General features: G+C 36.1%; 1 protein-coding gene across 2 annotated transcripts in view; it reads left to right on the plus strand.

The window, feature by feature from the left end:
* The window catches only part of ROBO1 (roundabout guidance receptor 1), a 649,014-nt gene that overhangs the window by 86,115 nt on the left and 535,522 nt on the right, over positions 1-27,377 (plus strand). For both annotated transcript variants that reach the window (XM_072431970.1, XM_072431971.1), the window contains exon 2: positions 1,017-1,138. In XM_072431970.1, coding sequence (XP_072288071.1) covers positions 1,051-1,138 — 88 coding nt within the window. In that variant the 5' untranslated portion in view covers positions 1,017-1,050. The remainder of the gene's footprint in view (positions 1-1,016; positions 1,139-27,377) is intronic.

Here is a 27,377-nt window from a genome sequence, read left to right on the forward strand (position 1 = left end):
CCTAGAACTTTTACTTTCTGGGCAGAATAAGGCTCTAGAAAGTGAAAGAAATTGGAAGAGTACTTTGCGCAAACTAAGTAATTTAAAGAGAACCTGAACTTTCAAAGTTGTGTCAAAGAGGCAGAGAGAGGGCTTGTCGCCCTATTGGCTGTGATATAGAATAAACTGATCGATACAGTTTATATGCAAAGCTAGATTTACTTTGAAAAACTTTACAACTAGTATACAATAAAAATTAGATACAAATATTGTTAGTTTAGGTCCTCCCAAAAAGTGAACTTGATGCAGATGAAAAAAGGACTGAAATTAATGCAGCTTTGTATTATGTTATACATCCAAAATACATATTTTTTTTAATGTAAGCAGTACAATCGCCTGAACTGAATCAGCACATTAGATGCAGGGAGGGAAGATGGCGCCAATCATTTGTGCTGCTATGCAAGAAACATTCTGATAGATAGAGAGCAGTGTGACCTTATTATTCTAATGTTTCTTCTTTCACTGTCCAGCCTTGTCTAGTATATGAGTGGGAAGGAGACCTGTAAGTGTAACTGAAAAGTGCCAGAGGAAGCTTAGGTATTTTCACCTTATAGACAGAGCTTTATGTAGATTACATTTGTATTAGTTCATGTGCAATGAGTATAGTTTTAAATGTTATCTACCTATATAATCTACTTCTGGGCTACAGGCAAAACAGGCAGTACTTTCATTAGAAACTTTTAATCATGCTTGTTTTTTTTTTCTTTTTGCAATGTATCTGCAGAGCTTGTGAAATATAAAATCAAAACTCTTGACTTAGCACATTATGACAAAGTGTTCTCCTTTTATGATGTCTCCCTGCCATTCAATAATTTCCCGTAAAGTACTAAATTGTGGAGTGCAGCTTTTTCTTATTGAATGTCAGCTGAAGTGAAATGTATGCTTTTAAATTAATCATGTCATTTGTCACTGTTCTCCTTGAAATTGACACAGAGGCAGCGAACACTTTCTAATCTCACTTTTCTTGCATCTTTCAGATAACATTGAGGTAATGCACTTCACGGGGTCAAGATGAAATGGACAAAATCTGCTTCATTTGTTCAAGCGTTGGTTTTGGCTCTTCTGGTTTTTCAACCTCTATTTGGGCAACAAATTATAGGTATGCTTAAACTTCTATGTAACTTTGTTCTTACGCTTGAATGCTTTTGGATTGCAAATACATGCAGTCATGTATAGGTACATTACAGGGACCTTACCAACGAAATCAGAACTTTTTGTTCAGAAAAAATTAAATGAAAATGTGGAAAAATTTGTAGTGGCATTTTGGAAATGGATGTGACTTATTAATAGTCAGCATGGCTCAGTATATATGGTTTAGTTTTATTTAAATATGGTAAACCCAAGCCTGGCTTTCATGTACATTATATCATTTGCCTCTGTTCAGGTTAATTCTGAGACAAATCCCACTAAAGTCAACAACAGTGGCAAATTTGACCAAGACTAAGTAGCATACGTTTGCCAATCCAGCCAGCAGACAACTGTTTTGGTCTGTTGGCCTGATTCAATAAGCTGTCATTGATCGGCAAAGTTTGGCTTTTGTTTGTTTTGAATGACCAATATTTGAGTTAAATTTGGCACAGATCCACAGCCAATACCAAGCCTACTCAGTTCTATGTTCCATGCAAAAATTTTACTAGTTGCTTGAGTATCTAGCTTGGGTATTCCTGATTTGTCTTTTTTATATACCAATGATGAAATCATTATGATATTCTTTGAGCTGTTGTGTTTCCAGATTATTATAGCTCGCTATTTTTTCAAGTTACACTGGTACTTAGAGATGCTGATGATTTCAACAATCTGGCAACCAAAAATTTAGAAACATTGGAAAATCTCTCGGAGGGTAATATATTTGTTATGTATCTCTTTTATTGCTTTTTACACCTTTACATACAGACCAAGCTGCCCTGCAGTAATGCCAGTTACAGGTGTTTTTATAATTGATAACACTACCAGGGTGCTAGCCGGTTTACGCCTATGGTTCACATTGTTTTTCCAAAAGAGGAAAAAAAATTGCTGTAACTATATAAAATTGTTAGCTAGAAAGGGGTTTTATTTATTTGTCACTTTACCTAAAGTCTGTCTATTACCCACATACCTACGAGTTTGACAATTCTGCAGCCAAAAGAGATTAAACACAAACAGATCTTCTAGGAGATACATATTTTTTTATCTTGGACTATAGTTTTCGTCTTGGTCTTTTCACCCTTCAAATTATATTACAGATTGGCAACCCAGATTGAGATATTATAGAACGCTATGGTGAATAAAGAAACCTTATTCTGAACTGTACTATGAAGGTATACTATACACAATGCAAACAGAATCTCTATGATCTGTAAAGCTCTATAACCTGGCACAGTTTTAGGAGCCTTTGTACTGTGGTATTTGTTACAAACTTTCAATCTCTGGATGTTCTGTTCCAGTTTCTTTGACAACACTCTAGGAATAATTATTTAGTTCAAGACCAATTCTTTAAATGAAAACTTAATAATCTCAGGTCTGTTCTCAGTCATGTTAGCCTAGTTCTAAAATTGTAGCTCTTTTTACCACTTAAAACCCTGAAAGCACATAAAACATAATCATAAATTTTATATTTAGGCAAAACTTTTACCCTAAAACAAAAATCTCTGCCACCCTTGCACCTTTTGCATGGGACACACAAAGAGTATGTATTGGCACCCCATCTGTATACTGCCGTTTCATTATCTGAAACTTACACCATTACTGTGTCTTGTAATGTTGTAGGGGGCGAGCCATAGCATGAAAAGGGGGACCAGGTATCTGACGCTGCTAAATACTTCAGCAGCCATAGCTTTCACAGACAGCATTGGTCACCAAAGAGGAAGTATTACCGGCATAACTTTCCTTTTCCAGGCAGTCCATTTTTAATAATTCTTTTTAAAGCATTTGTGTTTTAGGTCTATTTTTGTTTCTCTGATCTTTAAGGGAGCAAATGTTTCCTATTTACAGAGGATTAAACATGATGCTCCATTAAATAATATATTTTATACCCTTCATAAAGGAGGAAAAAGACTCAGTCCTATTAAAATTGATTTTCCATTTTATGTGGATGCCAGCAGGTAGAGTCATCGTTGTGTTTCTTGTATCTGTAGCATCTCTGAGTTCCCATCTTTTCTCATCTTTGTGGCCTTTATAGGGGGTAATATAGTCAAGTTGAGTTTTTGAGTTCTTTGTTCATTACAGAGAGAGCAACAGTATGTCCAAAATATAGGAAGATATAGGAATATCCAGTCCTGTCATATGACTGTATGTAAGGAAAACAAATACAAATTATCTTATGAGATCCACTTGAGATATTATTTTTAATAATAAACAGTATTTATATAGTGCCAACATATTACGCAGCGCTGTACACTAAATAGGAGTAGCAAATGACAGACAGATATAGACAGTGACACAGGAGGAGAGGACCCTGCTCAGTAGAGCTTACATTCTCTCATGACTTTTTTTATCATTATTTTATTGTTAGAATGTATATTTTTTACAAGATTCTGTTAGTACAATATAAGCATGGCATAACCATACAAACCAGCAAAGTTGAATGGGTACTGTAACTCCTCACTGGTAGCATTAGTGGCAATAATTCACTGCTATGCATTTCCCCACTAACAAAATAACACTGGTTATAGAGATCATGAACCAAATGACCCTTATTAGCCTTATTAGCATTTCAGTTATCAACATTTTATAAGAGATGTCCGAAGTAGATGTCTGAACAAGTTTTAGGATATTGTCCAACCTCCATAATATTTTCTTACAAAGAAAATAGAAAATACCAAAATCAAAAAGGAGAGACTTAAAGCATACCTTGCACGTTTTATTACTTAACTTTTCTTGCTCAAAAGTGTTTGGTAAACATAACGCACCCAGTGAATCACACATTGATGTCTGTCCTCTTTCTGCTGCTCCATGTTATGATCCACACCACTATCTTCTTTCTTCTGGCTTTCCAGCCACCCTAGATCATTGAGATAAGGTGACATGTCTGGTGGGCTTGTTCATCTACATTTGTGGAAAGACACACAGAAAGGGAACCCACAGCCTCCTTGAATATGTGATGTATCCCAGGAGGCTGCTAGCTTATACATACAAATGTATATAAGAATATAATAATGTAAAAGTCAATAAATGTAAAAAAAAAAAAATGAAAAAGGGCAATCTTACCTTTTTTTTATAATTTGATATAATTTGGGATAGGTCCACAATAGGCTGCATACAGACTTTAGATTTTTGTTGCTGTAAATGATCTTTGGAGATTGTTTCCAGTGAATGTAGAAGTAATGAGTGATGTACATACAAAGCTGTTTCTACCATGGAGAAGGGAGGGAGGAGGATGAGCAGGAGGCACCCCACTGTGTCCTTCTCCGTAGAAAATGATGATGATCATCCCCGCTCAGTTGTTTAGCAATGCAGCATCTCCAAATGACATTTGGGGACCGCCACACACACTAGATTTATTTACTACATACACTGGAAATCCACACTCAAACAAATATAGTTATTTAAATACATTCCACAACTACAAATAATTTAGACCCAATTGTGTGCCCTTATAAACCCAAATATTACCTCGAAGATTACTGGTGAAATCAGCACTGTAATAAACATTATTAGAACTGTTCAGATCATTATTAGAGAATAGAGCTGTGAAAGGCCTGGGAGGTCCCCCTACCACAGACTGTCTGCACTGTGGCATGTTGTTTGTTGTTAGCCCACAACAAGACAAAAACATACATTTCTAGCATCCTAACATGCATTTTCCATGCTTGCAGGATGTTTAAATGGATAAACTATGGGTAATGTGCCCTTACATATTCTTTAAGAAAAAGTAATTTAACTACAAACATTGTATTTTAAATATGCTATTCTTTAGCAGTATTAAACATTTTTTTTACAATCATGGAAATGGATTAATATTAGAGAACAATTTTTAGTAATAAACAATTTATATGACATGCAGTAAGTTTCAATCGAATTTTATTCTCCTTTCCCTTGGTGTCACTATTCATTTTAGTAAAAGCATACTGGAAGTAAAATGGACAACTTTTATCTCAGCTGTGTAAGCAGTTTAGCTTATTCTATCATCATTAAAGTGCATTGCAATACTTTTGCTTCATAAATCTGCCCAGTAATGTCAGTTGTCTACAATGCTTTTACGGATGTGAATTATTCTCTGTGAATCCAAAACCTCTACAGGAAAATCAGATGTCAACATACAGCTGTATATCCTACTGCTAAACAAGAACAGCATAGTGAGGATTGCGTTGACATTTGTGGGGGCTTTATAGATGTGCTGCATGGGGATCTGATAGATTGCCCTTGTCTAGGATGGTATAAAACAAATAGGTATAAATGGAAACAAACCAGATCATGTAGTTCTAGTTAATGTCACTTCCTTGGTCAACAATGCTTAAATGACCTTTATAGGAACTCTTCATATAGTTTAAATAAAGACATATGTCATTTGAGTCACATCCTTGGAATCCTAAAACCAACAAATTTTACAGAAGAAGGTAAAATAAACATGTATTGTCCATGGATCAATTTGGTCCAACATAAAAATATGCATTTCCAATCCATGAAGACAAATAAATACTCTATGTACTTTCATTCTACAGTGTTATTTCCTATAAATATTTATGGCCACTTGTTTTGTTTCTTTAGAAACACATCCTATCCTTTTATGAAGCAATATACAGGATTGAATAATACTAGCTTTCTTGCAAGACTGCTTCAAGTTTTGAAAGCTCACAATAAAGAATGGTTAATTTCCTTTTCCATCTGGTATCCTTGTGTCTTTTGACCACGAAGAACATATACCTCGTTCTGATGAATGCCACGAATCAACTGATTGTTTACAAGTCATAAGTTAAGTCTTTAGTGTCCTGGTTATGTCTGTGCATTACAGCTCCATTTTTTCTATGGTCTTGTGTTCTGAAATCACAGACAAGCAGAAAGAGTCTTCTAGGGGGCTTTAACAAGCTATATACACTGATCGGCCAAAAAAAGAAAAAGATTGCACAGTCTAACGTTTAACTTATTTCCATCCAGAGGTTTCCATCAATTTTAGCTAAGGTTTTATATTGATGATGAGAGAGTCGGACTGCTACATAATGTCTTCTCCAGTACATCCAAAAGATTCTCAATGGGGTTAAAGGCTGGATACTGCCGTGGCCAACCCATTTGTAAGAATGATGTCTTGTGCTCCCTGAATCACTCCACAAATACTGGCCTTTTCATCTTAGAATTTACCTGTGCTATCAGAGAAATAAAACTCCACAAAATCTGGTCAATCAGCATATTTATTTTTGGGCACATAACCTTAAAGAACCCAGACGTGACCCACTGAAGCAGCTACAGATCATGGCACTGCTCTTCATATAATGCTGGACTTTCTTACTATAAACCCCCAACATTCCCTGGAATCAGGGTAACAGTATTTATAGGCATGCTGCATAAACATTGTAATATTGTTTAAAAATATGAATAGGAAACTTAAAAATAAAATAAAAGGTGAACAAGACTATAATTTATAATAGTTTAGTTTTTCTTTACACCCCAGTTACATAACTTCATTCCAAACGGGGATATGACTATTTTTACCTTTTTTTTTATTGTACCGAACTATCCAATTAACCAAATTATCATTTTACCTTTCTTTTGATTAAACTAATCATATATTTGTGAAAATGCAAGCTATTGTGTTGATTTCCCTGGTTTAGATACCACCCTCTTTCTGCAGCCTGAACAACACACATAAGTGTGTATATGCAGCACGACTGCTACAAGAAACTGATGTCCCACCCAAAATCTTTACGAAAACTCTAAAGAATATTTTGCCTGAAATTACTGTGTAAAAATATTCATTGAAGAAACAACTGGCAGTAAAACCTGCAGTTGGAATACACAACTTTATTTTACAGCCTATTGCTAGAAATAAACATATTTCGGATTTGTGTAATGCAATTCTGCAACCCAATATTAAAATAATATTATAGTTATATGCATCATTCATTGATGCTCTCATAAAAGAATTAACACATTTCAGCTGCTATAGAAGGAACCACAAATCTTTAAACTCCAGGCTGCTAATCTATCAGGTTTAGAGAGATGACCAATCCTGCTAAGTGCTTTGCACTCAATATTTCCTCTCTGTGCACCTGTTATGTGTTTATGATGCTTGCAGTTTACATTTTTAATTTTAATGCCATAGCCTGAGTATGATGTTTTGTTTGTGGCATAACTATACATCCTATTGCACATCATACATCAAATAAATAGCCCTTTAATTAAATAATATGATGTTATTTTTATGGCTGACCCTAAAATATTATGGGCAAATCTACAAGGCAGATCAAAGGAGGTAGAATTATTGTGAGGATGTTGTTTTTCAGTTGTAAGAAATTTAACTTATATTATGTAAATTGAATAAACAGCAGATTTATCAACATAAACTGCAGAACAACATAAAAAAGATTCCTATTTCATTTGCAAGAAAACAGCAAATTGATGTTAACAGCTGGTATTTGGTAGGCTGCAGGTGAATGTTGCATGTAACATCAGGTGGCCATATACTTAATAACCATCATACCTCTGGGTATTTAGAAACCATGTATGGACTGGGGTTGTATTGTAAGTAGGGCTAGGTGTGAACAGGTGCTTATAGACAAGCTACAGACTTGTAATAGACTTGTATTTGCAACAAAAAAAAAGGTAAAGTCTACATGAGAGTGACAACTCTGCTCTGAATTCAGAAGCAGTGCAGCATGTTAGCCACGGCATCACAAGAAGCTGCATTAGTTAGACTTAACTGGTAGGAACAATGGGTGTAAGTTGGACGTTGCAGAAGGACTTTGAATAAACTGTAAGTTCAGACGTATTTATAATTTAGTACTATAGCACACCTAATTTTTCAATGTACCACTATTTATATTCTAAGACTAAACTTTAGGCAACATTGCTGTCCACAGCCATGGATTTAGAAAAAAAAAAAAACAATTTGAGTTTTTAAACATTCTACATTCTATCCAAACAAAAGTTGTTGTGGGTAATGTTGGGTTCTGGAACCTTTTGAAAATTTTGGCTCAATGGCTGCTCCTACAGCTTCAATCTTCTTTATCAATGATTGAAACAAGTAACTAGGGTGATTAGGATGCTGCTAGCTGCAAGTTAACAATAGAATGTATTGATTTCAAAAAGTAGCCTGGTGGTTAGGCTATTTAATACTTCAGCTGTTTTTTTTTTTACCTCTTAGGGCATGTTTTAAAATAAATTGTATCATTCTGGTGTATACCTGTGCACCCCTTTGTGAATCAGATTGATTTTTATATTCTGTAGATTTACTACACACCTGTTTATTTGAAAATAGCTTTGTCATTACTTAAAGTGGAAATACATCCAAAAAACAAAAAAGTCAGATAGAGGAAAGACAGGAAAAATCTTCTTTGCCAAAAAAACTTTCCCCTTTTCCTAGTGGCTTGTATACGCTGTGCATCTCATGCATCATGCAGTGTAGATCCTGACTCTATTCTCAGCACCAGCAAGAATAGCTCTAGAGCAGACATGGGCAAACTACGGCCCGCGGGCCATATGCGGCCAATTATGCTTTTAATTCCGCCCCATTGAACTCTCTCAGCGGTCCTCGGCTATGGCCAGTGCCACCCCGAGCAGGGTCAGGAGAAGGACTCTGGGGGCTGCACCGACCAAAGCCGTGGACCATGTCCCCTTTACAAATCCCAGGCTTGGGGAAGTGGGCAGGGTTGTGTCTCTGGACACAACCCGCCCACTATCTCCAATCGCAGATCTGAGCCTGCGGGGTTATGTCATCATGATGTAACGGGAAGATAGAGGTGCTGAGACTTACATAAAGGTATGTTTTTCATGGACCTGTGTGGAAAATTGCTCAGGAGCTTTTACTGCACTTCTTAGGAGAATGGTTGCAATCATAATCAAATTGCAGGAGCACAAAGCCAATCAATCATTGTGAGTTGATAGCGCTGTATTCTTTCCATGCAGGTCTATTATTCTAAACATGGTGCTTAAGTGCTATGAACCACTCAACTACAATTGCAACTAAGTCAGAGATATCCAACCTGCCTTCAACCTTTTTGGAGATCCCGATAGTACTGAGAATAATAGGAACTGAAACCTGTGCTGTGCATAAAGACTTATAAGATACCAGTGTTTTTTCAAGCTGCCCTGTATTTTATTTTTTTGGGTTAGCCTAAACCAAAATGCTGTTGTAGTGATATGTATTGGAGTGATTTTATGTATTCTTAGTATGATTTTTGGACAAATCTTGTACAAATCTGGGGCTCAGGGAAGTGGGCCGAACAACCCGCCCACTCTCCTTTCGCAGGCTCAGATCTGCGATGGGAGAGTGGGCAGGGTTATGCCATTATGACGTCACGTTCAGTGGCGTCATGATGGCATAACCCTGCCTACTTTCCCATCGGCCCAGCCCCTTTTCCACATTTTTGAACAGATTGTGGCCCCTGAGTGAAAACGTTTGCCCACCCCTGCTCTAGAGTCTGGGGACAATGTCACACATGTACAAGAGTTACATCATCAGTAGACCCCCATTGGTCAAAGAGAATTGTGGTGGACCCGGAAAACATGGTGGCAAAACCAGTTGCTTCAGGAGATGCATAGATGACATAGTTGATCTTAGATCTGCCATTACTGCAGGGCACAAAAAAGAATGTTAGTATATGCCATAATAAGCAAGTATACTGTAAATGCAAAAGCTAGCAAAGCTAAAAAAAAACATGTTTACACTTAATTTATGTTTTCAACATAAAGAACAGCAAAGTTATTTGCCTTTCCATGTTAATTCCAATATTTTAAAACTATAGTTATAAAAATATTACTTATACCGTAAATAAAGAGAACATTAAGCATTGTATACCTTAGCAGACATTCTAGGAATGCAGGGGTGGTAGATCTCTAACAACTATTCTTTAATATACAAGACAAGTAAAGTTGTGGTCTAATTAGGATAGGCGGTAGCAGAACAATGGGAATCCTGCATAACTTTGCATCTATATATTTTGTCTGTCAGTAGATTATCAAAGAACCTTGATACCGCAGAAATCCCTTAAAATCAGCACCATTGTGTATAATCAGTATGTTCTCCGAATGTAAAAGTTGCAGAAGCAACACGTTTCATTAATACCTTTTCCACCTCTTTAGAAACCTTCACCTTTTCCTCAATAAATATTCAGATCAGAGATGATGGCATTAGACAGAAAGATATGAGAGCTGGAAATCCATCCAAGGCAATTTACCTGTCAAAAAGACATTTTCCGTTGTTCTAAAATGAGCACCTGTGGAGCTCGACTTATTTCCATGATAACTAGCTCCATCTCTTCGCATTGGTTTCAATCTCATCAGAGCTTCACAGAAGCCACTAAAACGGCAGTTTGCATTGTATTGCTCTTCCCATCAATTTATTTCCAGAATAAAATCACAGGTGGCATTGTGATTTCATCCCTTCTTAGTAATTTTCATCACAGCCTCAGACCTGAACTAACTGATTACTTTATATAGGCAGGCATCAAAGAGTGCTTTGCTTTCCTGCTAGGTGGACAATGTGAGATTCTGCTCCCAGATCGAATAAAGGAAACTCATTCTCTTTCTCCAGTGTTCCTTCCATTATGTTTAACATGCAGCCTTCAGGGTTTCTTTACCAAGCTGTTACCTAAAGGCTCTCAAATCTTGCATTGATTGCTGCTAACATCAATACGCTATGCAAGTGGAAGAACAGAAAATGCTTTTATAGCTCTTCGGTCATGATTCACCATTTATCAGTTTGTGTTTCTGCTGGTTGCATGTTGTCTGCATAGGATAATAATACAAAGTTTGTTTAGCAATACACCAGGGTATGATTAACAAATTGCTGAAAAATAAAGTATAAGTGTACTTTAGCAAATCTTCTTGTCACTTTTGCCCAAACCTTTTACAGGCACCCTCCCCCCCATCAAGTGCACTACAAGAGCACTTAATAAAATACTAAGAGGCAGAAAATGTATTTTGTGCAATACTTCCTATTTTTGCTTCTTAGAAATTCTCAAAGTGGAATGGAACCCTTCATATTTCTCATTATTGGTATGGTAGAATGACATCTGAAGCAGCAACATACCTCATTCCTAAAGTTCTACAAGTCTAAGTCTGTGGGTAAAGTGTAAATCTGTTGATGCCTTCAGTCAAGAGAAAATCTGTAAACTACAATACCATTCAGTTATGCCCATTTGGTATTCTGTTGGCCTCCAGACATCTCTGATTTGAAGCTGGACACTGCAGTACCTCAAGTTCCAGCTTATACTAAATTCTTTGGGGTCTATATACAAGGCAGTGAGGCTGACATTTACTGAAACATTCCATGATGGAGAATCTTCTGGGTTCATGTGTTTCAATAGCTGTAAATGATTCCTCACTAGGAATTGTTTCAGATTAGTTAGTGTCAGATTCACTGCTATACAAATAGACTCCTTCGGAAAATTCTTTGTCCTAAATAACCACACAGTGTTTTTTAAACTTTTCATCAATAACCTATACAAAAATTAAATGTAGAGATGAGTAAGTGGTTATTGTTTTTTATTGGACTCTTTTGTTTTGGCTAAAGATTTACTTTTCAAGATAATGTGTAAATTATGTTTAGCTTTGGAATCACACAAACACAATTATAGGCACGCTAAGGCTGGTATGGTAAGGCTTTAAAGCTGAGTTGTAAGCAGATATAAAATTCACATATTAATGCTATGCAATTTATGGATTAATTACATGCTTTTTCAAATGAAAACAATATAAGTACCTGAATTTGATCTGGTATCAGCCTCTTGCAGTCCAACAGAGTAGAGTGAGAAATAAAAAGGCAGTATATGGAACCAGTTAGTTAATGTATTTACCAGGAACATGCTCATTAAAAAAAGCAAAGTGACAGAGATGACTTTATTGCTGGGCCGCTTCTTTTTTTTTTTTTTGTCTAGAAATAGACTATAGCCAGGTTCCTGACAGTTAGAGTTAAATCAGGACTAAACACATTGGTGTAGGTAAGCCTCTACTTCCCGATTATTGCACATACTTTCATTGAGCAATTGTCCTTCAGTGAATACAGGTCCAAGACATGGAAGTATTGCAGCAAAAGTTACTTTTTATGTGCTATTCTTTTTTACCGGGGTTATATTAGCTGTTCCAGGTAAATAAAGTTCATAATACTTTACCAACCAAATAAAAAATTGGTGCTTGGACAGCAGCAGAAAAGACCCAGCTGCATTTATGAAAATCTTTGGTTTCGAATAAAAATGCGTTACAGTCTGCAACATGTCTGGGTAACTATGTGGCACCTCTGACAGCCCTACTGTGCTGGGTCATGTCTTTGGCTATGCATCAGTCTAACTCTAATCGTGTATAATTCATGACAAATTTGCTTTACCCCTGAAAATAAAGACATTGGAGAATTTGCATATATCTCTTCTTATGTATATCCGATTTCTTGCTGTAAATTGTGTTACCTATCTTGTTCAGTGTAAGCCCAAGTTGACAAAAGTCTTGGAAGTAATTGAATGTTCTTTTGGATCACAGAATAACGTTGTTACTTTCTGCTGAACAATTATTGTAAATCCTGCAACTATATTGGATTTTACACTGCTCTGCTTAGAGATTGTGATTGAGGTTGAAAGAACAAGCGGAAGTTTTTTAATTTAAATAATGCAAACTTTTAAAATGAGATCACTTAAATCATACCCATACAACTAATCTAGTGTAATGAATCCGATATAAAATGTGTGATAGTTACAGAAAAAGCAATAAACGGGTAATCAAAGTAGAAGGTTGACGATAAAGTATTTTATTTTTATGTGTAAGTTTCACAGTGAATGTCTAAACTGAGAACTACCAAACTGTTTTGTATAATCGAGTGATGTTGATGAAAATAAAATCTGTCAGTTTAAATAACTGTTAGTTTTTCTTCATCTAACATGTTCACTGAGTGCGGTGAGTGACCTTACTGACACTGGATGTGACTTGTAGTGGCGGCTTATCTTTGCACAATCAGCAGGAAGGAAGGAAAATATTAAATTGTAGTTGGTTTTTCCCTGCATTTTCCTGTTTTTTTTTTTTTTGTTTTGTTTTAAGTGTGACTTCGAACTCCTAGTTTCTCATCTTTGATGTTTAGTATTTCATATGCTTTACAGGCTATTTGTGTAACTGGCTATATAAAAAAAGGATAATAGGATGAATTAAACAGATGTCTTGAAATACACATGATCACCTTGTCCATGTAGTGTCTTTTTAAAGCCCCCCACTATACTTCCAAGCACTTATACCAGCTTTACCAGTGTTCCCTTGTCATACGTTTTTTACAGCCGGCACCAAAATAATAGGTGTCAGTGACCCAGGGGGTGGTGAAATCACTATAGCACATCATGGCCAGAGTCTGGTGGACCTAGGATAGGTGAAGACTGGACCGTTGTATGTTGGTGATACAGGAAAGGCTCCATATTTAACTTTTGGTGCCGATGAAATTTACAAATGAAAATCCTTAGATTGCAGTCGTTGAGTATGGTCAACGTGAGGGTTGGAACAAAAGTACTGTCTGTCATAACAGACAATAAAAACCTGTTTTCCATATTACTGTTGCCTGTATAGTTTTCCTACCTGTCTTTGCTCCTAAGTGATATTTCTGAAAAACAGACTCCCATTTATTTGACAGTACATTAGTGCTAGTAGCAGCCCTATTGCATAGGCAGGTCACATCCTGTTCACTCACTGTTTCCTAGAAACAAAGTTTTTATTGTCAGCTCATAAGTCACTGGCAGTCTTCCTGGTTTTCTTACATTATTTATCTTCTTCGTTCTATGAATCAAGCATTCTCCTTATAATCAGGCTTGTTCACTGGATTCACAAGGCAACCCAGGCAATACCCTAGAACACAGTGGACACCCAGGAGGCTCAGGAGCACATTCTTAATCAGGTGGATAGCCAAATTGTTCAAAGCTCTGCACCTTCCTGTCACTGCAAAAGAATCTGCATTTGCAGGCAGTTGATTCCAATAGGGTAGGCTATGTCAGTACAAGGCTGTACAAATGATATGGCTTATGTGGGCCTACTGCAATCCTTACCAATGTCAATCAAAGATGATCTAATGTCAATCAAAGAACATCTAACTTCCTAAGTCTGCAGATATCCATCTAAAAGATGGAAGAACTTACTGCACAGGATGATAGAGAGCAGGGAAAGAAAAAAGGGCAGATATGCAGGTGATGATTTGCCATATTGTAGAACAAGAGAAAGTATTTTAACAAAGAAATCCTGATGTTGACTTCTACTGCTATCAAATGTTTATGACCTATTTTAGTAGACATCATTGTAGAACACACAAAACACCAAAAAAAATACATTATTTCAGCATTTATAACAGCACAAAGAACAGATTAATTGAGTGCATGACTCAGGAAAGTAGACATGGTCAATACACCCAGACTTAATGAAGAAATCCAGATTTTTATCTATTGTGGGGAATTCTCTGTGGATAATGACATGGCCTTTGTGAAGAATGTAGCTCAGCAATATATGGGTTTCTCTATTTACCTAGCCAAGTCATCAGAATGCAGCAGAGCACTAGCAGTGACTCATGTGGACATTTACAAGTAATTTTGTTCCTATTGCCTGGTTAATGGGAAGTGGCAGTGTTCTAGATGATGACTGATAGAGGTTATAGAGTGCATGGACAATCCCAGTTATTGCAGGTATTGCTTGAAGCACATGGAAAGCCCTGGAATATAAACAATCTTGGTAGCTAAAATATTTCAAGTGTAAGTGAATAAAGTCACTGACAATAGAGATCATGATTTTTTTCCTGGTTCAAAAAATGGTCTCTATAATTTATGTATTGTATAGTGTCACCAGTATGCAATTATTGACCTTATTAAATGTTAACCTTAAAAAATGAGAACAGAGCAGTAGGAAGTTGATAATTAAATGCAATTGCTATTATAGAAGAAGACTAGAAATAAGAGTGCAACCAGCAAGGACCCATGTGTCATCTGAGATAAGTAATGAAAGTACTACATAGGGTGGGGGCTCATGGACCAATCTTCTTTGTTATGAGCTAATTTCCCTACAGGGGTACCACTTTAAAAAAAAAGTCTCTTTTTTCCTTCCCCTTCCAGAAATAGGAGATGGTGATTAGGTTTTGCAAGAAAATACGTACATAAGCAAAAAAGGTATAAATATATGGAGAAAGTGGTATACCAAGGCAGGACCATAGCATTCTCTAGTATAAGAACCAACACTTTCCTTCCCATGTAGACAAAATGATAGGAAGACAACATATGAGTAGAATTTAGAGTGAATTTATGTAACTGGTACATCATTTTATCATTAAAATGAAAGTTGAGATTCATTGGTAAGGGATTGCTATATGAACCTGACATTCTCTTCTATCAGTAAATATATATGTAATTTCCCAATGATCTTCAATATTTTTTTCTGACTGTTTTGACATTTTCAGTGTATATCTATATATATATATATATATATATATATATATATATATATAGTATATAATATATATACTGTAGGTTTGTCTTTAAGTTGAAATTGTATGTAAGTCGGAACAGGTACATTATTTTAATAAATGCAATTAGGATAGATGATTATCTCAACATATTATTAGGCAGCGTGGTGTCAGTTACTGTATAAAATCCTCACTGTAAGTTAATCACAAACAAAGTAAAAAAAAAAAAATCTTTATGAGGCCTACACATTCATTAACTTCTGGAGCAAGCTGTGCTTTGATGTTCAAAATAAAACTGCAGAGGGTTTGTCTTGATCATTAAGGAGCTACAAGAGGCTCCAGAGCTCACCCCCTAAGATCACCCCCAACCTCAGCTGTGTCTAACAAAGATTTCTTCTGCAAGTCATGCACACCACCCCTCTCCCCCCTCCAAGCCTCTGTTCTGCACACAGCGAGCAGGGACCCCCGTTCGTATCTAGGAAGCACCCGTATGTCAGATGTCCCTAACTCGGGGACCACCAATACACCTTTACATATATATGTATAGGTAGTCCCCGGGTTACATACGATAGGGACTGTAGGTTTGTCCTTAAGCTGAATTTGTATGTAAGTTGGAACAGGTACATTATTTTAATAAATACAATTAGGACAGAAGTTTTTCTCAACATATTAATAGGCAGTGTGGCGTCAGTTACTATATAAAATCCTCACTGTGAGTTAATCACAAGCAAAACAGAAAAAAAAAATATGGAGCCTAGACATTCGTTAACATCTGGAGCAAGCTGTGCTTTAATATGAAAAAAGAAAAAGGTGCAGAGTTCATCTTGGTCATTAAAGAGTTACAAGAGGCTGCAAAATAGCTCAGTCTCAGCTGTGTTTAGCAAAAGATTTCTTCTGTAAGTGATGCGAACTGCCCCCTTCCCCATATCAAGCCTCCATCCTGCTCCTGTTTGTATCTAGGAGTCGTGCTTATGTCGAGACCACTTGTATATATCTATATATTAATTGTTATAAAATATTTTTTTTTTCTTCTCTTTTTACAAATTAGTATGAAGTATGCATTTATCATGTATGGATGCTAGTCTCTACATACAGTACCTGTGTCTCTCCAGTGTACAATAAACCTTGCATAGACATCCACTTGCAGTGTATGATTGCAAGTCTACAATATGTAATATGTAATTTCAGATAATGAAGACGTTTTATGGAGACAAATAGCAGAGTTATATTCAAACACCCATGAACTGTTCTATCACTGCAGTCACAGTTTTTCATGTTCAATGATGGTCTAGTGACTTAATCATTAAGCAGGAGATCAATGTATGGACTTCTAACTAATAACTGTTTCAGTAATTCATCTAAGAGGTGCTTAGAGTTGGCTCAGAACACATGCTTCATCATGCCGCCCTCTTCCGTAAAACTGTTTATTTTCCAAGGAAGTCATGATATGTGCTAGTTAAATATATTAAGAATCTAGAAGATAGCTTTTAATACCTGGGGTCAATCATGGAAACATATAATTTAAAAAACTTTCAGTAACATTTTAGTTCTACATTATTACATTTCTGACTTGTCATCATATATAGTAGCAGAATCATTTTAAAAATGCCATTTAAAGCAATACCAGTTTTTTGTAGTTGTAATGGAGTGAGAGGCTAAGCCCAACATTGGGGTTGCACATGGACCAGCACTTCATCATCTCAATACAAGAGGGAAATATTTACCCTTGAGTGTGCTTAAAAAAAGGTCTCCATCTCTCCAGGATGAGATCAATTTCTGAGTAAATAAATGGCTGTAAGTGTTACACATTTCTTCACATGGAACCTTTTCGGCTAACATAAAAATAAATATAATGCTGGGTCCACTTTGTAGTTATTCTGGGGTCATCTATATAGTGTGTCCACACATCTCATTTCATTATGGGTCTTTTGGAGCAGGTGCCCCCGCTCACTAGTTCCCTCTGACTGCTAGCATTCCTCTACATCTGCACAGATACAGATTGCATGTTCCTTTGTGTTAAGTGCTGCTGTCTGTAGGTCTTGAAGAGGATGATTGCCCAATACTCACTATGTGACACCTAATAAAGCTGCCAGCATTTTTCTTAGAGTCATCCAGACAGCTATCTTAAACTTTTAAAAATAAAAGGAATTAATATTACCCTATACCCTAAAAATCATCATTTGTGTGCCACTCTTAGTAGGGCCTCACTTCAAAATTTAACCCTTCCAACTGCCATTTTTTTTTTTTTGCAGATTTTTGTCTTGAATGAGTCTGGCTTTATTACAAAAGAAAAACCTATATTTAAGGAGTATTGCAAAGGGGAGTTCTTGCCAGTGAAGATAATAGCAATTATAATTAGCCACATTCAAAATATGAGACGCATCCAACAAAATATTTTTTGTTTTCTTAAAAATTACTGTTTGTGTTTATTACAATTTGCTTTTTGAAAAGTACGCTACGATTACAGTATGCCAAGTAGAGGGAAGAACAGACTGCTGTTAGACCATCTGTATTACCTTACAAGAACTATTTGGCAAGGATATTCCTCCCTCCTCAAGGTAGATAAATGAGAGTTCCATTGCCAAATAATTGGTATCTTATCTAGCACTGTGTCTAAAGACTTGTCTTGTGATAAGTGTATTACCAAACATCCAGCTTAGAACAGCATAAAGACTACCTTGATCGCTATCTCCTCTGTTTGTACATCAGCTCCTGGGGTCTCCAGGTGCTAGGCTGGGTACACACGTGCAATGGTTCTCGTACGATTATCAGCTCAGGGCCGATATCGGACGAGAATCTTGCATGTGTACATTGCTTGACATCCATTGTCTGAAAGACCTGGCAGATTTGCGAACAATGGACAGCTAGTGACATGACTATAGACTTTGTACAGCGCTGTGTAATATGTCAGTGCTATAAATACTGGGTAATAATAATAAATAATGGATGACGAACGATCATAATATAAGTGAAAGGAAGAGAGCGCAGTGGGGTGCTGCTCCATTGTTCACCCCCCTCCTCTCTTCATAGAGCAGAACGGTGCTGTTCATTCAGCACTCATTCATGCATTGTGCAGTAGTTTGTCCTTGGAAAGGATCGTGAAAGATCCTTTCCAACAACAATTATTGCATGTATGTACCAAGGCTTAGTAATATGGTTGATTATCAAATTAGCAGACCAAGACCTGTTTTAACCATATTTATTCCAGTTGAAGATAGGTGGATGGAAGAAGTGAGGCTAGATTTAATTTTTTGTGGTTGTAAGTTTGTTTTTGTTCATACGCTAGTGCTAGCGGCAGAGGACCATGAATATAAATTTCTGTTGCCGATTGCTCATTGTGTAAGTTAAACAATGAAGCACAAGCTGGAAACTTCCATAAACATATTGACAGCTCTGATTTTCAGTGCTTCCAGGGGAACTATAGGGATTTTAGGTTGTTGGGGGTAAGACTGTTCTCTCTAAGTGGGCTCAAGTCCTCTACACCTCTGCAGCTACCCAAAAGCACCTTATGAACAACTCTTAATCTAACTTTTAAAAACTGTTATTTTAAATTTTGTATTTTTAATACATTTCCAAGGTGAAATGTAACACTAATTTGTTTAGTTAGGCAACTTGTTAGCTGTAGGCATTGTTCTAGATCAGTATGAATGCAAGATCTCTAAAGTGATTATTATATGCACTACCAACAATATATTTGGTAACAACATGTTCAGACATGAATTTAATTACAACTGAGGTTGGATCTCTTCTATACAGCCATAGGCTAAGTTTAATGATGCTATATTTTACTGGTAGACAGAGAAAAGGTTACTATTGTCCTGTTTTATGTTGATATATTGCAGAGGTAACAGTTGTGCTATAGGAGGAAAAACATGGCAACTAAAGTATGCAGTGAAACATTCCTGTGTGAGAAGTATTTGAACAATATGTCAGCAAAATCTTGTAATCAAGCTGTAAAATGTAGTTTATCTATTCTGTCATGGCTGGCACTTGGTATATAATATAAAGGCTTTCAAAAATGTAAATTGTTATTTTTATTGATGCACTAAAAATGAATACCACCTATACAACACCAGAAGAAGGTACTGCGAAATGTGTTATTTTGTGTTTTTAAGAGATAACACAATATTGAGTATTTTTGGTACAGTTTCTTACCCAACTCCCTTGGATTCACCAAAATGTTAAATTTCTTTGGTCTGAGCAGTATCCCGTGTTTAATGGTGAAATGCTCATCCCAGAACGTGGCATAACATCTGTAACTTAACGTTGGGTAACATGATCTTCCATGTGATCTTCCAGTGTACAATTGGTGCATTGTACACTGTGGGTAGGCTCAGACTCTTTTCACCATATCCCTATATGCCATCCCCAATATTCAGAGCAAATCAGCCATATGCAATTTAATGTTGGGATGTGTGCAAACCCACTCCAAAACAGCTTTCAAAATATAAATAGAGGTTAAAAAACAGCTGATAAGAAAATAACATGTAATGGGTAGTTTTATCAATGTGTTCTACTGTTAATTAAAATAGAATCAATGCTATAGTAGACACAATAGCATTTCAAAATACATACTACATAAAAATAGTGATGGGTCCCAATAGTCCAATTGTTCTAAGATACTGTACCTTGTATTAAATCATATATAGAGCATCAGCTCACAAACCTGTAATATGAAATGAAATCACCCAAAAGCAATATACTTTTCTTTAACTGTACAGTCATTCATATAAAAATGTACAAACACAAACATAAATAAATTCTGTTTGTTTACTATGAAAGAAATTAAATAGGATTGTGTTGCACCAGCTATTACAACCTTATTGCGATAAGCCTGACCTTGTCTAACAGACTATACTACTGATAATTTTTCCTATATGTTCGAGTTTCATAAAAAAATAACCTAAATCAGGAAAAGCAGGGAATGTGTCAACTTTAATCATTTTACTGAAACTGCAATGCATGTATTACTTCAATAACAACTACATGTGTCAAGTCACTGCTCCACCAATTTCACCGTGGTTCTTGCGCTGATTCTTACATCACTCTAGATAGTATGAGCCATTGAGAGAAACCAAAACCTATTATGAACATGTATTCTATGATACCTTAATTTTGGAACACATTTAGTGGTTGGGGAGTGGTGAAAAGACATTGGTATACAATGTAGGGTATTGAAAGAAGTTAGCATTTTACCTCTTTTTAATAGTGCAATAATATATACTGTGTAAGAGAGTAAGACTGACCAAGGGAGGTTCAGAGAAATAGCAAGGGGTTAGTATGGTGAAAGTGCATTTATGTGACAGCAAACAAATCAAAATTTGTGACATCATCTTTTGTAACAGAAATTAAATTAAAATAACCAAAAAGGTTAGTAGCAATGTATTAATTTCACAATCTCTTTAACATGTTACTACAGGTAGGCAAATATTATGGCATTGTATGTTTAGAACAATTTATTTTTTTAGTGTAGTAATTTTCATTATTTTATTGGTGTATATTATGTTTATTAGTCATACTTATAAGGAAAGTGTAAAATTATGATTTTTTCATTCATTCATTTTTCATTCATTATTTGTTTTGATTGTTTGCTTTTGAAATTCATTGTGTTATATTCTGTTTCCAAGTATGTGATTCCCACTCAGTTGAACTTTTAAAGTGTCCTGTAGTTTAGTTGTCATGACAATATACGTCATACTTTGCATCAGTGTTTATTTGTGGCTAAAGATAGAGCAACAGGAGGCCAAAAATTATTGCCTTTTGAGTTGAAAATTTGTTTGGATATTTTGTGCTATGAATTGACTTGAGTGCTGCAACTCCACATGTGTCTACAATAAAAGCATTCGGAACCAAGATGCTTACAGTAAATCTACATCTAAGCGGTGTCTTAAAAGTTAGGAAATATGTACACTGCTTAGAAATAAAGCTACTGAGAGGTGAAATAAATAACATTGATTGCCTTGTTACAATGGCACCTTTAAATGGATAGGATCTATTGGGCAGCAGAACAGTGAGTTTATTAAGGTGATGTGTAAAAACAAATTAGGCAAATAAGCAGGTTCTGATATGCAGTGGTCAGTACCTACTAAACGTATTCCAAGGATGACAACCTGTGAACCACAAACAGAGTTATAAGGGGCCCAGAGTCCAATCTCCCAGAAAGGCTACATAGCACAAATTGCTGAAAATAAATTGCTGGCCGCACAGGTTCTTTGTAACTTGCATACAATGCTGATTTCAGCTATGGTCCAGTGCCTAAAATGTGTATATGAGAATCAGAATTGGACTATAGAAAAATGGAAGAAGGCGGCCCGGTCTGCCGAATCATGTATTCTTTTAGATCATATTATCATAGTTATATGTGCGCTGATAACCTGTATTCGGAGGCCCCTAAATCCCCAGTGGCCCGGGGTGGCCCACGAGAGCAAGGAGACCAGCAGTGGTCTGCAGCTCTGGCCAGTGCACCCCTCAGAGGGGTGGGGAGAAGAACCCGGCTGGGGGGGCGGACAGGCCAGAGCGGCGGACCATGTCTCCCATACAGATCGCAGGCTTAGGGTGGTGTACGGGTTGTGTTTCTGGACACTACCTGCCCACTCTCCCATCACAGGCTCAGACCTGAGATGGGAGAGTGGGCAGATCCTGGCAATATGACATCACTTGGGGACGTTTCTTCCCCTTTGAGGGACACAGGACCCTGTGATTCAGTGGTCCGCAAGCTGCCAAAGTTTGGGGACCACTGCTGTAAATTATGTCTGATGCTGGATACCACAAGACACAGGAAACAATTATTATATATTTTTTAATATATATTCTACCCAACAATTGTATTGAACAGTTGAATATAGACATAAAAATATGAAGAAAGATTTCAGATCTAATATTTTTTTACCCTACAAAATGAATGGCACAAAGAGACACAGAGTAGACACCAACAGAGTGAATTTTCTACTGTTTGCTCATTTGACTTGGCAAATACATCTCCTCTTGCTTAGTGAATTTGCCAAGTAACTTTAGGTTTCAGTACCAAAAAAAGCATGCAGAGTTAGAATTGAATTTTGATTTTCCTAAAACAGAGTATTCTGATGGAGATTTTTTTTCTTTCTTTGTAATCCCTGGGTGTATGTTTTTTTGTAACAAAGCACTTTCATGTAAGAAAGGAAACCAGTGATATAAGTTAATGAAAGTAATCCTTCATTCCCTTATTTTAAATGGCAATCACCATGTAGAAGATGGCTAAAAAAAAGACTGCTATACATATTGTCAACCCTTGTATTTAGTTACTATTGAAAATATTAACCTTTGTTTTGCTGTGAAATCTTCAATCAATTTATGTAACAGTCACCTTGCCGAATAGAAGTGAAATCTCTCCGTCAGCACTAACACCGCAGCTTTTTTTTCTGTTAATTCAACATAGACTGACAGGATCTTGGCTCATCTTTACAGCCTGCAGTGCTGAGGCAATATATACAAAGCCCAGGCACACACTCTGCACACATCACTGTGCCCTTGAATTGTTTTAAAGGCAAAATTTTAAACAAGAAACCAATAGGAACATTTTAATTAAACAAGTAATTGTGCACCAATCATTGCCTATTGTTATTGCTTTCTGTGTCCTGGATATCTAAGACTGTTAGTGTTCTCTTGTAGTGGTGTGTGCTGGAGTCTATTGTGTGAAATAATGATCGATCTGTACAAGAACCACTTAATTATAGTGTTAACAAAGACTTCCTTCACTGGAAATCCATTACAGGTAACAAAGTATTTCAGTCTGAAGAGAAATGGACAGTAATGCAATGGGAAATAGAAAGCGAAGGTAGAAAAATATTTGGTGTAATTGGCATTATAACAATACATAATTGATATTATAAAGAAAATAGGATGTAAGAAAAAAATGTTGATTACAAAGAGCCAAAATATCCTATTCATTATTATTTTATGCAAATTAGCAGCCAAGTATCATGGGTTTCTGCACTGAAGTGTTCTTGGTAAGGTACTTATAGGCTGACGGATAGATTGGGCACTCTTTGCCATTACCTAGCCAACTAGAAAAGTTGTACACAAGCGCTCTGAAGCTCAAGAAACTAAAACATTTATGTCACATAGAAAACATATATGTCATATAAAAAACATGGGCTAGTGTGATTTGTATGTTCCTTCAAGATCTGTGCACAAACTTCTTGCAATAAAGATCAACCACCACTGCTCTCCATGTGCACAGTGATTGGTCTTGTATCCACCCCCTCCTCCACTTTTTTTAATTCAGCACACAGTGGAGGGGCATTCAATATCTCTGTTCTATGCACTAGCGTTATGGTGCACAGTGATGAATTATAATCATTTCCCAGCATACTGAAGCTCTTTCATTGCTAGTTCTGTTAACTAGATAAAACAGAACTAAAATCTGCACTGTCCATAAAATAGGTATTAAGCCTTTATTTTATTACAGGCATATATACTGATTGTCCCCTAATTCTCCAAAAACTTAAATTACTTATTCTTGAAAAACTCCTGATCACAGTCCTAAATGTCAGCTTGGCATCATAACTATAAGGGTGCTGGGTGCCTACAGAGTTTAGCGCCTGTATTGCAAACTAGCAACCTGTCTAATTCCAATGTTTCCATGGAGCATCGATAGAGCAGTCGAGATTTTCCTTTTTTTTATTTTTTTCATACTAAAATTGTATATGACAATCAACATATGAACAGAGACACATGCAGTCTTCTTCACATCTGCAAACTATAGCTGTTAGCTATCACAGTCTAAACATACATTAACACTTCCTTAATTAAAGTGATTTTGTGCATAATGCGTTGCACTCAGTTTCATTCTATTCAGATAAATACAGAAGTGGCCTGAGGCAAGATCAAAGTTTAGCTAAGCTACTTCAAGCGTGCTCCTATTGCTGTGCCAACCTAAACTCTTTTGTTGAATTAAATTGATTAAGATCATGAAATAGTTACACTTGTAATGGCTGACCAGTTGATATCAGACTTTTGCAGCTAAAATCAATACATCTGGAAATAAGTGTTTTCGTTTAACTCTTCTAAGTCGTTTTTTAAGTTTTTCCATCAAAAGTTCTTCAGTGTCACACATAGCCCCATGATGGATGTACGCAGTCTCCAAAATACAGGACAAAGGCTTTAAAGGTGAAATGGCGTGTCCAATAAATCCATTAGTGTCTTCACACCAGAGGCACAACCATGCATTAAATGATATGGTATAAGGATTCCTACTTTTACTTCCAGTTAATACTTTCTAAATCTGCCAGATACACTTACTTATTCCTTGAATTACTCCTCTACAGATCATTAGTCCAGGATGGACAATGACCTCTGTCTTTGGTTCTGTTTAGCTGACTTAACAAGTCCCAGAATTCATGTTATGCACCTCAGAGAAGTTTCTTTTCACTGAATTCTGCTAAAGTACAGAATATATAATAAAACCTGCCTAGTATAAAAACTTTAGGAAGTTCATATCATGAACACCTAAAAGAAGCAATAGTCAAAAAAGAGAAAAAAGAAACATACTGTATATATAATATTTAGTGTATATATATAGTATACTGTATATATATATATATATATATATATATATATATATACAATAGCAGTTATATCACCTAATTGTAAATATTATTTTCATGTATACCATAGACATAATTTTCGCAATCTGTCCTCATAAGGCTCATTTAGGTCTCATATACATTGTACAATGAATAAATACTCTGCTAGGAATAAGGAGTGCAGTTGATAATTGCATTAAAAATATTATTAGTATGAAGAGCCATTCCAAAGAGTACAATACAGTTCAAATATCTACTGCTCCAGCATAATATTAAAGATTGAAAAGAAATAATCTAATCTTTAAATCCCAGTTGCACGCATGTAGCTGTAGCATTAGGACACCTCTGTTTAATACAGTCATATTCCAGTCTAAGATTATGGCCAGTGGAAGATGTATAATGAATTATTAATAATGATTTATATCATGCTATGATCCTTCATGGCACTGTACAGTAGACAATATTAGAAAAAAGGATGCTGCTCACCGAAAGCATTAAATATTTTTAACTACACCCCCTGATTGGAGATTGTCCCACTAGAGAGTTTAGTGAATAAACCTTTATTGCATTGGATTGGTGTGCAGAAAAGTCATGTTTTATGTATTATTGGTTTGTGGGAGAGAAGTGGAGCCCATGTTTTACACTGTAGACATAGTAAAGACATAAACAACAATAATCGTATAAAGATACGGCCTAATTGCATACAAATCATGGAAAAAGGATGTATATATACACAATAGTTATACATATAACTGAGGGAAATACACAAGTGAATAGCTCACTGGTATCATATTATATCTTACATTGGGGTGGAGTAGAACTGTATGCATGCATAGCAGTAATGGACGCTAGGGGAGAAAGTTCTGATCTTTTAAGCTTACAATCTAAGGGGATAAAGGGCAAATACAAGAGCCAAAAATGGTAAATAAACTGTGTATAAATTGGGGCATTTACTGCATTGAAGAAGGTTTGTAAAAGAGTGTTCCAGATCAGATAATTTGCTGGTCTGATGAGGGTTGCAACTGAAATGGGTAAGTACTGAAAAGATTGTTATAGGGCACGGTAGAAAAAAAAACGTTAAAAATCCTGCATGCCAAAGTGAGAAGAGCAGGATCTCTATGAAAGGATACACTGTGGAAGGCTTTATTCTATATGTCCCGCTAACCAGTACAGATAAGTTTTCTATTTTATTTGTTTCTACTTATATTTAGATTTTTTTAGAGTTTGCTTGGAACTCTTTTATTAAGATTTTTTGAGTTACAATATGCAATGACATAATTAAATGACTCCTATATAGAGTTCTATATTAAATTTTACCCTAAAGCAGAATCCCAGTTTGAAACTTTATCACGCCTTTTACTGCAATACTCAACCTGTTTTTGGGGGCTGCAGCTTGCAGAAGCTCCATTATCATTCCTCTTTCGGGCTGAATAATGATAACGTCTTTCTGCAAGCCCAGTTCTACAATTCTACCATCAAATCAATAGCCCATAGCTCTCTGAAGAGTATTACGGACCTTACCCAGCGCCACCATGAAAAAAAAGAAAGGGCATCATGTGATCATTCAGAAGACCTCAGAATTAAAGTTATCCAAAAACAATGCGAAGTACAAATTATACAGATTGTGTGGCTTAAGAATACAGATTTACTTTACGTGTAACCTGTGTGTAAATTTAACCCATTTCTCAGTTATAAAGTTTTTGCTTTAAACTGAATTGCTGTAAAAAAAATTTTTTTCAAAAAGTTTTCTTACATTCTATAAACTCTGAAAACTGAATAAAAAGGAAGAGGTCTGATCTATATAGAAAGAAATAACCAGGCCCCTAGGCAATACTAACTTTCCATGATATACACATATAAATTCAGTGAATGATAGGTGTTTTCAACTTGGGCCGCTCCGGAGACTCTCCACTGTCTAAACAGAAACAAGTAGAACATTTGTTCGAACTTGTATTCTGGATTCCTGCAGTGCAGATGTTGGTTGTTTGCACCTCAAAAATGTAAGGTTCTCATAGATTTTTCCCGAAATGTTTGAATGATGACAGCGTCAAGGCTCGTACACCAACCCCTACTAAGTTACGGGTTTAGGGGCTCACTTATCAGGCTGTGCTTAATGGTATTTTATATTTAATCATAGTGAATTTTGTTTTAGTCAATCAATATTTTGAGCCAAGGTTTCATGTATGTCAGTGGTCAGCTTATTCTAGCTGTTTTCTTCCTTCACAACTATAAAATTG

This window comes from Pyxicephalus adspersus, chromosome 1 (genome assembly GCF_032062135.1).
Source record: "Pyxicephalus adspersus chromosome 1, UCB_Pads_2.0, whole genome shotgun sequence".
Lineage (NCBI taxonomy): Eukaryota > Metazoa > Chordata > Amphibia > Anura > Pyxicephalidae > Pyxicephalus > Pyxicephalus adspersus.